Source organism: Protopterus annectens, chromosome 8.part1, assembly GCF_019279795.1.
Source record: "Protopterus annectens isolate FY-2018-M chromosome 8.part1, PAN1.0, whole genome shotgun sequence".
Lineage (NCBI taxonomy): Eukaryota > Metazoa > Chordata > Ceratodontiformes > Protopteridae > Protopterus > Protopterus annectens.
In genome coordinates, this window is record NC_056742.1 from 485,162,723 (window position 1) to 485,175,069 (window position 12,347).

The following is a 12,347-nucleotide window of genomic DNA, read 5'->3' on the forward strand; positions in this document are numbered from 1 at the left end:
TGTCGGGGGGGGGGGTCCAAAAGTAGTCTTAAATCTCCTAAAACCAAGCACAGTCCAACAAGTCTGAATGACTACTCAAGAGACCTTGTAAGCCCCCACCCTGGCCACTTTTTTCTTCCAGAAATTCTGAATCTCTGTATTTTTCTTTGGTAACAGATTGTTTCAGATAAATGGGTTCCTGAAAGTCGTTCATCAGGGTTACAGGTGGCAGTGGGAGGAAATTCCCCCTTTCCAGGGTGGCTGGGGGTTCTCATTCTTCACTGCCGCTCCCCCCCCCCCATCAGACACCATTGTTTCCACCTGTTCTTCATCACATGCTATCCATTGAGTGATAGAACCAGCTCCTCCTTCCCAGGTGCAGAAAGGTTTTTATTCAAGGATGATGTTCTTCATGTTTCACTGTTGCAGTCATCACGTTTGGGTTATCTGCTTGCAGTAGCCCTCAGTCGGCCTGATTAATAAAGTCTTGGGTCCTGCGTCGGTTGCGGTCTCTTCTTCCATGACATCAGGTCATCAGGGGTATAAAACATGCAGCCGACGCCATTACATCAGTCTTTCTTACCTTGTGGTGCCCGAAGCAGAAGCAGTTCGCAAGTGGCCGACTTCTGAAATTTTAGTTTTGAGTTTCAGAACCGAAGTCTTCAACTAAAAGCTAAGTACCCCATTGGGGAAACTTTTTCTTGTTCTAAACCAGTGTCAGTAAAGTAAATAATTGCATTTCTTGTGGAAAGCAAATGCCTCATAAAGATTTTCATTCTTACTGTATTCCTTGCCTAGCCCCTGACCACGACGTACCTCGCTGTCGGTTTTGTGCCTTATTTAAACCACGAACTATCAGTCATCGGTATATTTTTGCTTCTAAATATTTTGGTGCTGGGTTTAACTGTTCTGATATGTCTTCGGTAAGCCATCCGACTAATGACATTCTTAAAAAACGCAAAGATAAAGACAGAGACAGGCCGCCTAGGTCCAAAGCTGCCGACGACGCTACTCCTAAGCCAGTCGCCAGTTCGCCGTACTCAGTGAGGTGCTTTCGCAACCCCTGATACCCGCTGCTTCAGATTCGCAGGCCTCTACTGAGACCCATTCGGAGTCAAGTATGCTGCGAGATGCTTCAACTGTGGAACATGCGGATGTCTCTACCTTGGATGAGTCAGGAGCCGCTGTGCAGGCACCGGCTTCTGAGGGTGTATTCAGGCCTACTGACTTGCATATTAAACTAACGCCATCTTCTTCTTCAAGGCCTAAAACTCGAACCATGCCTAGACCACATGGTCAGGCCTCTATGCCTTAAAAACTAATAAGAATGGCTGAAGACCTTATTACTTTAATCAGGGGAAGCCAATCTTCCCCCTCTAAGAGACCTAGGACTGAGTTTGCTTATGATACCTTTGACCAGGATTCTGAAATTTCTGTTTCCTCTGATGACCAGAATTTACCCTTATCTACCTATGAGGATTCTGATGCTGAGGACTCAGTTCCCTCTGCTTCCCCCCAGAGGATTTCTCTTTTGGTGAGATCTTGCATACTCTCAGGGAGCATTTTCGTTGGGGAAGTCAGGATTTGTCTGATTCTAAAAAGAGGCGTAGGGATTTCTTACTTCTGCCCCAGCACAGGCCTTTAGCTATGCCTCCTGTACTGGACATTGTTGATTATGTCTTTTCGAAATCTAGCTTGGCCCCTAACTCTTTACCTCCTGCTCCCAGAAAACCTGATAGATATTATAGGGTTCCTGACTCTCACAAGTTCCTTTTCAAAAATCCTATTGCGGATCCTGAAACCATTTCACAAGGACCCAAGGGCATTAAAACTACTACTACCAAAAATCCTACCCCCTCTGATAGAAACTCCAGGGCTCTGGATAGATGGGGAAAGAAGGTATACACTTCTGCAACTTTGGCCATTAGGGCCTTGACTTGCCAGTTTCATATGTTAAAGTATCAGCAGCATATTTTTGGATTGCTTAAACAGAAAATGATGTTGATTCCTGATTGTGCTGAAAATAAGGATTTACAGGATTTAATGCATTCTGCTGAACAAGTTGGTAAACATACTTTGCAATGTGGTTTTGATTCACTAGAGACATCTTGCAGGGCTGCTGTAACTGGGTTTGTACTTAGAAGGCATGCTTGGCTTAAGGAGCCATCTTTGTCAGATCATGTTAAAGCAAAATTACTGGATGCTCCCTAAAATCGGGACTGCCTGTTTGACAACAAGGCAGAAGAAGTTCTTGTGAAGGAAAAAGCTAAATCTATGCAAACTGTTAAAGATTTTTTACAAGTACAACCTCCATGATTCAGTAGGCATTGGCCTTCTAAGAATTGGTCCTTTCCTGCTTCTTCCAGACCTTGTCAGTCCAAACCCAGATCCAGCAGAGCACCCAGGCTTCAGTCCCAGGGAACACACAGGACTAAGCAGTGGGGGGCCTCCACTTCCAAATCTGGGAGTAATAAAACTCCCCCCTATGGTAAACTGTCTCAGTGACTTATTTTTAAAACTTCCAAGCACTTCTCAACTGACTGCCCCTTTGGGGGGAAAGATTGCACTTCATGAAAAGAACTGGGAACTCATTACCCAGAACAAATGGGTTTTAAATATAGTGTCCCAAGGATACAGATTTCACTTACACACATCTACCTCCAAATCAGTGGGCAGAGGCCCAAAAGCAAGTACTCTCTCTCTTAAGCATAGGGGCTATTCAGTTGGTACCAGAAGAGGAAAAGGGACAAGGTTTCTACTCAAGACTTTTCCTGGAACCCAGAAAAGACGATTCATGGCGTCCTATCCTGGACCTGTCTACTCTAAACACCTTTTTGGTGATTCCAAAATTCAAGATGCTGACTCTTCACCAGTTGCTTCCTATGCTAGGCAAAGATGCCTGGTTGGCAACACTAGATTTAATGAAAGCATACTTGCACATCCCAATCAGGGAATCTTGCAAAAGATACCTAAGCTTCAAAGCAGGCTACACTCGCTATCAGTTCTCTGCACTGCCCTTTGGCTTATTTACTGCGCCCAGGGTATTCACAAAGTGCATAGCTCTAGTCATTGCAATTTGCAGGCAAAGAAGTATTCAAATATACCCATACCTAGACGATTGTCTAATTTGGGCAGAAAGCCAGGACATACTTTTGAATCATCTGGCCTTTGTACAAAGGGTGCTAACTTGTCTGGGGTACACCATAAAAGAAAATAAATCACACCTGGTACCCTGTCAACAAATTATTTTCTTGGGAGCAAGCTTGAATACAACTTCCCAGATGGCTTTCCTCACGCCAGAGAAACAAATTCATTTGACAACGTACTTCAAACAAGTAGCCACAAAAAACCTGCTATCTGCAAGGTAAATACTACAAGCCTTGGGGTTCATAGCCTCCAGCATTCTTCTAATTCCATATGCAAGACTGCATATGAGGAAACTACAATGGTATCTAAAAAGCCTATGGTGTCAACATTCTCAAGATCTAGAAGCAATGATTCCTATCATACCTTGCCTACGCCTATAGGTCCTTTGGTGGGCAGAGGCCTGCCACCAAAACAAGGGACTACCATTCACACTACCCGCTGCCACCCAAACCCTAACAACAGATGCATCAGACTATGCATGGGGGGCTCACCTGGCAGGAAAGTGCATTCAGGGCAAATGGAACCCAAGTCAACTGCACCTGCATATCAATCAAAAAGAAATGTTAGCTGTACAGAATGCTCTGACAGCCTTCAAGGACCACATTCTTCCAGGACAATTAATGGTAAAGACGGACAACACCACTGTTATGTGGTACATAAACAAGCAGGGGGGTACGCATTCTTCCCTCCACTGCAGACTAGCCATGGCATTGTGGAACACAGCCTTGAGATACCAAGTGCATCTACAAGCTCAGTTCCTGCCAAGAAAACTAAATACACTGGCAGACGGACTAAGCAGAAACCTCATGGACCCACACGAGTGGAAACTGGAACCAAGGATTTTCAACATGTTGACAAGCAAATGGGGGAGCCCCAGATATAGACTGTTTGCCTCCCACCAGAACTGACAGTTGGTCAAATTTTGCACAAGGACTCCCCACAGACCAGCTTGGAAAGTGTATGCTCTGTCCTTCATCTGGAAAAACAGTTTATACCTTTCCTCCTCTGCCTCTGCTCTCCAAGGTACTACTAAAGATCAAGCAAGACAAACCAAGGACGATTTTGATTACACCAGACTGACCACTCCAACACTGGTACCCCCTCTTGCGCAGTGTGTCACTATTGGCCCCTTGGCACCTACCTCAGACACCTACCCTGCTGTCTCAGCAGGAGAACCAGATTCTGCACCCTCAGCTTCAAACACTGAACCTAGCAGCCTGGCTAATTGCTTAATCTCTCCTTTACCATCCGTCAGTAAACCAGTGATGGATATCATTTTAGAGGCAAGGAGGGCTAGTACTAGAAAATCTTACGCTGAAAAATGGAAAAGATTCTGTGCCTGGAACCCATCTCAAGGGATGAGAACAGCAGCACCCAATTTACCTCAGATTTTACAATACTTAACTGAGATGCTTCATAAGGGCCTGTCTTTTTCCTCAATAAAAATTCATGCCTCAGCCATTTCAGCTCATTATAACACAGAACCTCCCCATCTTCTCTCATCCACTGCTCAAGCAGTTCCTTAGAGGGGCCAACATTTTAAGACCACCCAGGAGAGCTCAAACTCCAGCCTGGGACCTTCACTTTGTATTGGAGAAACTCACCCTTCCTCCTTTCGAGCCAGCTGCTACTTCAGATTTAAAATTCCTTTCTTGGAAAACAGCTTTCCTTTTAGCAATCACTTCAGCAAGAAGGTTATCTGAATTACAGGCCCTTATGGCAGTGGAGCCTTTCATCATCTTTCATGCGGACAGGGTGTCCCTCAGGACCCTCTTTCATACCCAAGGTGGTATCCAGTGTGGCCCTTAACCAGTCCATTCATTTGCCAACCTTCTTTCCTAATCCACAGAACAAAGGGGAACGGATACTGCACTCCTTAGATGTGCACAGACAACTTAGATTCTACTTGGACAGGACTAAACCTCAAAGGAAATCTGAACAACTGCTGGTGGCATTTGCTGCAGGGACAGAGGAAAAGGCTATTTCAAAGCAAACCATTTCTAAATAGATATGCCATTGCATTAATTTCTGCTGTAAGCACCATGGAAAACCTTTCCCACAGGGGATCAAACTCTGTTCAACCAGGGCTGCATCTACCTCTACAGCCTTTCTCAGAGGCGTACCTACCAGGGACATCCTAGAAGCTGCTACCTGGAGTTCTGTACATATTTCACCAAGCATTACCATTTACCAACTTTCTCTAAATCCACAGCTGGCTTGCCACTGCAATCTTGCAGGGCCTTATAGCTGGTCCTAATGGTATCTAAATTCCTCCTCCCATGCTTAGCTTTGGGAATCTACCCAAATGTGATGACTGCAACAGTGAAACATGAACATAGTACAGTTGTGTGCACTTACCATAAATGTAGATGTTAGCGTGTATTCACTGTTGCAGTCCTGGTTACCCTCCCTCCAGCCCCCTGACTTCTGTTGGCTGTACCTCTTCTCTCCTTTACTATGCTTAAAAGCTTTTTGGTGTATTTGCTTTTTTGTTGGAGGTATAACCTTGTATATTTATAGATTTAATTGCTTCCCATTAGGGGGGCACCTGACATCTGGGGCAAGAAAAACTGATGTATTGGCATCGGCTGCATGTTCTATACCCCTGACGACCTGACGTCACGGAAGAAGAGATAGAAACTGACGCAGGACCCAAGACTTTGTTAATCAGGCTGACTGAGGGCTGCTGCAAGCATATAACTCAAATGTGATGACTGCAACAGTGAATACACTCGAACATCTACATTTATGGTAAGTGTACACAACTGTACTTTCCTAATGTCAAAGAAAGCAAATACTCTGAGCCCAGTTCTGGATATTTCTTTTCTAAACCTGTTTGTGATACTGCCCAAATTCAAAATGTTTCACATCCAAACCTATTGTCTCTTCTTCATCTTTCAACTTTCCTGGTATCACTAGATTTAAACGATGCTTTTCGTCACATCCCTGTTCTTCCCGACTTTAGACTTTTATTAAGGATTTGTACATCTGAATCACTTTATCAGTTCTCTGCCTTACCCTTTGGACTATCCATTGCACCAAGAGTGTTCACAAAGTGTCTAGCTCCAGTTTTAGCTCATTGCAGGCTACAGTGTATCCACATTCTTCCAAATGTAGATTACTTGCTTATCTTTGCAGTCTTTTTTCCAAAGTGTCAGGAATCTCTCTGTCAAGTGAGAGAGCTGTTATACAAGCTGGGATTCCAAGAGAACATTCAACTGTGTTTCTTGACTCCCTCACACAAGATTGTATTCCTGGGATGTCAGCTGGACACCGGAGTTGAAAGAGCTTTTCTTCCACAGGAAAAACATAGATCTTTATTTAGATCTGTTTCTACGGTTTTCTACTCGGACTTTGATCACTGCAAGGGAATACCTCAGGATTTTGGGTCTTAAGGCATTTATAACTCCCATGAAACCCCTGGCCAGTCTCCACATGAAAAAGAGCCAGTGGTATCTGAAATCTCTTTGGTTCTAGCATCAACTCCCTTTATTTTTTCAAATCCCAATGCTGATGTTTGTCAGACAAATCTTTTGGTGGAGACAACAGATATCCTTAAATCCATGTCTCCCTTTCTCACTCTCTGGTCAAAAGCAGTTAGTCACCACAGACATTCCAGGATTTGCTTGGGGAGCAGTTTCAGGAGGGATACAAATGCAGGGGGTGTGGGTCATTGGGGACCGATACAAGCACATAAATGTCAAGGAAATGCATGCCCTGATCAAGGCACTAAAGTCTTTGGTCCCTAGGACCTCTTCCAGTGGTTATGTGGTACATCAACAAGCAAGGGGGAACCAGGTCATACCCCTTTGCAGACTAGCCATGATAGCTTAGGATATAATGTCACAGCACAGTCATCTTGCATTCCGTCAGAGCAATATTGTGTGGCAGACAAACTGAGCAGGACCAGGGCAGACCATCATGTGTAGAAACTAGATAAAAGTGTCTTTGCAAGATTTGATCCTTCTGGAGGAGTTCCTCAAGTAGACCTTTCTGCTTCCCATCTGAACAGTTAGTTGGCAAGATTTTGTTCAGGACTCCATGCAAAAAGGCATGGAAGACAGATGCTGTTTCCTTTTCTTGGACCAGAAAGTTGATGTATGTTTTCCACCCTTTCCTCTATTATCCAAGGTACCTTTGAAGATTCCGAAGGAACTCCCTTAAGATCATTGTGGTTGACTCCCTTCTGGCCCAGGGAGCTGTGGTTTTCCCTTCTTTTGGAAGACTGAATCTACTCACACAGGAACAGGGGTGTCTGATACCACCCCGGCATCCGTGATCTTCAGTTGACTGCCTGGTTGATTGGGTCTTAATTCCTTTTAGGCAGCTGTTTACTGAGGATGTGCAGCAGGTACTAATTGGAGGCAAGAAAGCCTGCTACTAGAACTTCATATAGTGACAAATAGAAAAGCTTTTCTGCTTGGTGCCAAATACACGACCAACACCCATTCATGACTAGTTCTGATTTTTTCAATATTTCTGAGTTGTTATATTATGGCAATTATTATTTCTCTAATTAGCCATTTTAGTATGGTCTGCCCATGGAGCCTCCTCTTTCAATACAGTCTCGGGTCAAAATGTTCTTGAAATGGGTTTTGCATAAGAGGTGTCCAAGAAAACTGGTGGCCCCTCCTGGGACCGTAATTTTGGGTTAGAGAAGCTAACACTTCATCCATTCGAACCACTTAATCTGGCTAACTTCAGATTCTCAATTTGAAAAACAGTTTTACTGATTGTTGTGATCTCTACAAGAAGGAGATGTTTGAGTTTCAATCTCTCATGGTGATTCAACCCTATCTCGCTTTCTGTAGGGGCAGGGTTTTTTGAGAACTTATCCTTCTTTTATGCTTAAAGTGGTATCCAAGGTTATTTTAAGCCAAACTGTCCATCACCCTGTTTTCTTTCCTGAACCTAAACTATTCCAAGCATGGTCAAGGCCCACTCTACCAGCTCCTTGGTTTCATCTATGGCTTTTAAGAAAGGGTTGGATTCTAGAAGCTGCTGTTTGGTCCTCTCTGCATACTTTTACAAAGCACTGTATAAGCTTGATTCCTTTTCTAGGTCCTGATCAAGCTTTGCTAGGACCATTCTGCAAGGGCTCCAGGACTCATCTCCTTCCACCTCCAAAATGTAGTTAGCGAAGGTAATCTACCCATGTAGCTAAGTTTACTGCAGCAGTGTTCAAAATAATGAACATAGTACAGTTGCGCAAGTTGAACTTACCGTAACACTAGATATTCAAATGATCACTTCTGCAGTAGCTGCTCCCTCCCTCCCTCCATCCCCCTTGTTTTTTGGTGTGTTTTTAAGATGGGGTGTGACCATTTATTTATTTATTTTGTCCCTAGCATTGTCCTTCCAGGGCTCAGCCTCCATCTGTTTGCTGGCAAGAAAGTTCTGAAGGGCTTTGCACCTAAACTTGTCTTTGAAACAGCTCAACTCGAGCTGCTTGACTGTTAACTTGACTTGATTGTTTGGGAATGTGGAAAGTGCCCCAAAGGTTTGGAAGCTGGCCAGCTGTTGTATAGGTGGCAGTGGCTAAGACTATTGCAGCAGTGATTATTCGAACATCTACAGCTGTACTTTTTCTGTACAGTCAGGTTCTTATATTCTGTTGTACATAAGAACTGGTACTAGGCCTCTGATACTTTGAAAAGGCAACTTAATTTAGCTCCATTTTTCATTTTTAAAGAATTGGAACATCAGGTGACTGTTTGAATATTTCAGTACACAACATAAATCAAGGGTAAATAGGCTGCCCAAGTTTGGGAATTATCAGTGTGAATGTATATGTGGAGGACCAAATATTGCACTTGGTATTTATGACAAAAAATCATTATGTAAACTCACAACAGCAAAAAATAATGATGATGATGATAAGGAATCCCAGAAGGGCACCTATATGAAAAATGGCTCTATAACCAGCACAGATGTGTTCAGATTGATGTTCAGTGATGGTGTTTGGACTGGTGGCAAAGAAGTTCTGAGGTATATACATTCTTACATCACCGTTATGCCCTACTCCTTGCATGGAGATCATATGTGTGATGTATGATGTCTATAAATTCTAAAAGCTTTGGCATACAGGCAGGATGTTGACTTATCCTTGGCAGGAAATGCCTTATGTAAGGAATACTGCAGCAATGCAGAGAAGGACATCTACTTTTAAGGTAAGGTTTTTCACAACTGTACTTACTATATATTTGCATATATATGTATATGTGTATGTATATATAACTTGTGTGTATGTATGTACACACACGCACACAGGTATGTGACAACATATTGAGTAGTGTAAATCTTGAACTGTCCAAATGTAAAAAATCTGCAATGCTGAACTCAAGTCCCTGCTGATGGCATACATGTACTACATCCATACACTGTACCAGTACACAGTACAACTCTCCTTTTAGTAAAAAAAAATGAGCACTAACATGGAAGCTGGGGAGGCTATTACTCCATTCATTACATTGCTTTTCAGTACTTTGGCCTGGACCCTGTATAGATGTGTGTGCATGTGTGTGTGACAGACGTATACTTGCACATAATGGTCAAAGTCTTTAGGGAGGGCACTGTCAGAGACACATTTAGTGATATCCATGTACATAAACACGTGTGTGTAAATTCATATTGTGACGCTCCTTCACTCTGTGTGCACTCAAGATGAACTGAAGCCACAAAAAATACAGAAGATAAACTCTGCGTTCAGTGTCCCTATTGCTGCATTTAAAACATCTATGTTGTGGAAATTAGGCAAGCTTTTTTGTCTTAAATTGGGACTTTTTCTGACCATTAGATTTGTATTCAATCACAAGTCCTAAATGAAGCTCAGCATCAAATACTGTAAACAACTACAGGGATTCTTGATGAGAGGACTCAGTCAGTAGAAAATATGTAACATATACAGACTCACTGAGTGTCCCAGGATGAAAGGGGGATTTCCCCACTGAAGTTAGCACCACAAAACCTCCAGAAGGTGTTGTCAGGTGTCATAGTTAAGGATGGTAACCTGTTGTCATAGTAATACACTGTGGTCTCCGTTGGAAAAGGCGACATTCACAGTCTTCAGAAATGATTGTTTAGTTTCCATGTAGAACTAACTGTTTTCCCTTATTAGTTTTTTTAAGGTTTGGTTGAACATATTGCCACCATTTTAAAAAGATATCTGCAGCTCACATTTTTAGTCTGTAACATTTTTTAGGTAGTAAAGAAAATTATGAAAATGCAGTGCTGCATTCCTTGAAGCAAAGCATTGTTTCAGCAAAAAAAAAAAAAAGATTGCTTAATTAAAAGTAATGCTGTATACTTTGATTCGGTATGCTTCATGAGAAGTAGTTTGCCAATCATTTCACTTGAAACTGCATTACTATGAGAGGATTGTGGTTTGATTGGGATAGATGATGGTTTAGTTTCCTACATCCCAAAACTTAGCCTCAGGTTTATAGTGAATTCTTGAAGGATAACTGTGATTCATAAAAAAGTATCTTCAGTGATTGTTGCGTAGCGAATTTCATTTCAGCAAGTAATGTTTCACTAAATCATCTCATTCCTTGGTGCTTTTACTAGCATTTCCTTAATGCAGAGAAAATTATTTGTGTCTGTGTTGTGTTTGAGTACTTTTGTAGTATTTCTACCCTTGTGTACATTCAGCTGTCCCAATGAAGTGCTATTGGGATGGCCAATTAAACTATTTTCTGTGTGTATTAGAATGTCACATCACGGCACATTGAGGTGTGAACATTTTGTGAATGAAGTAGTTGTGGTACCTGCCAGCATTTGGTTTTATATGCAGTCATGAGTGATATTGCCAAAGACTGAATATTGGTAACTCACAACAGATCAAAGCTACATAGAAGAGTACATCACCACTAATTGTGTGTATTTTTATTACAGAATTTGTGGATCCAAGCATACATATCCAACCCATTACAGAAGAGCGTGCCTCAAGAACATTGTATCGTATTGAGCTACTGCATAAGGTGCGAGAACAAGTACTTCATCATCCACAGCTTTATGAGCGATTACAGCTATGCCAGCCTAACATTGACCTGCCAGTTTGGTGGGAATGTGGGGTACATGACAGAGATTTGCTTATTGGAGCTGCAAAACACGGGGTCAGCAGAACAGATTATCACATTTTCCGTGATCCTGAGTTAACTTTTATGACTGCCCAAAGGAATTACAGTCAAAACAAAACATCACAGTCTAGGACTCCCACACCACTTTTGCAACATCCATGTCAAACAACACTTTCAGCGTCACCTCTAACTCCACAGGCAAGGCTTATGGACACAAAAGCCAACACTGTGGAGGGTCAAAAAGTGAAGGGTGATAGGACTGAACCCCTTAAAGAAGAAGAAACTTTGTCTTCTGATGAAGAATCTACAGATGTTCTTGAATCAAGAGCAGGAATTAAATCTGAACCCCAAAGCCCCAAAAATGATTGTCAGGCACAAAACACAGTGGACCATAAATTTAGTATAAAGATGGAAACTGATAGACGTATGGTTGCAGCAAGGACCGAACCTTTGACACCAAACTCTGCTTCTAGAAAGCAGAAGTGCAGGAAAAGAGGATCAGGTTCTAGCTCAGACTCTGACTCTGATTCAGATAACTCATCTTGTTCTTCCAGGTCTTCGTCATCCTCCTCCTCTTCCTCATCTTCATGTTCTCGTTCCCATTCAGGAACAAGTTCTTCATCATCCTCGTGTTCTTCACAGTCTTCATCATCGTCGTCGTCTTCATCTTCGTCTTCATCTTCAGAAGACAGTGATAGTGATGAAAGAGCAAAAGCAGGAGGTGAGTTTTTGAAAAGTTGTTGCCTATGGTGCTATGCATTATCATTTAGTTGTTGCCTGTGAACTCCCTTACATGTGTGCAGGCATCCTTCTACCATGCAGTATTGTGAAGATGAACTTGTGTTTCCTGTGGAGCAGTGTAAAACGTTACATTAATTAACTGTTAGAATAAACAGGTGTTGACCTCACTACAATCATTAAGTATCTTTTGACATTGAGGAAGTAACAGCATGTTACATAAGAATGAAGGCAGTTGAATTTCTGTAGTTGACTATATTTGGTAGCCCGAGTATAGTATAAATCTGTAATTCCAGGTTAGTTGCAACAAAACTGTTTCAAAAGAGTACCATATTTATATCCTACTTTGTGGCGGTGTTGATTACCAGTGTCCAGACCCCAGCCAGTTGGCAGCAGTCATTCTAG

General features: G+C 42.4%; 1 protein-coding gene across 1 annotated transcript in view; it reads left to right on the top strand.

The window, feature by feature from the left end:
- The window catches only part of CHD9 (chromodomain helicase DNA binding protein 9), a 2,842,495-nt gene that overhangs the window by 2,277,735 nt on the left and 552,413 nt on the right, over nt 1-12,347 (top strand). Inside the window, exon 31 of the mRNA XM_044082017.1 lies at nt 11,020-11,925. Coding sequence (XP_043937952.1) covers nt 11,020-11,925 — 906 coding nt within the window. The remainder of the gene's footprint in view (nt 1-11,019; nt 11,926-12,347) is intronic.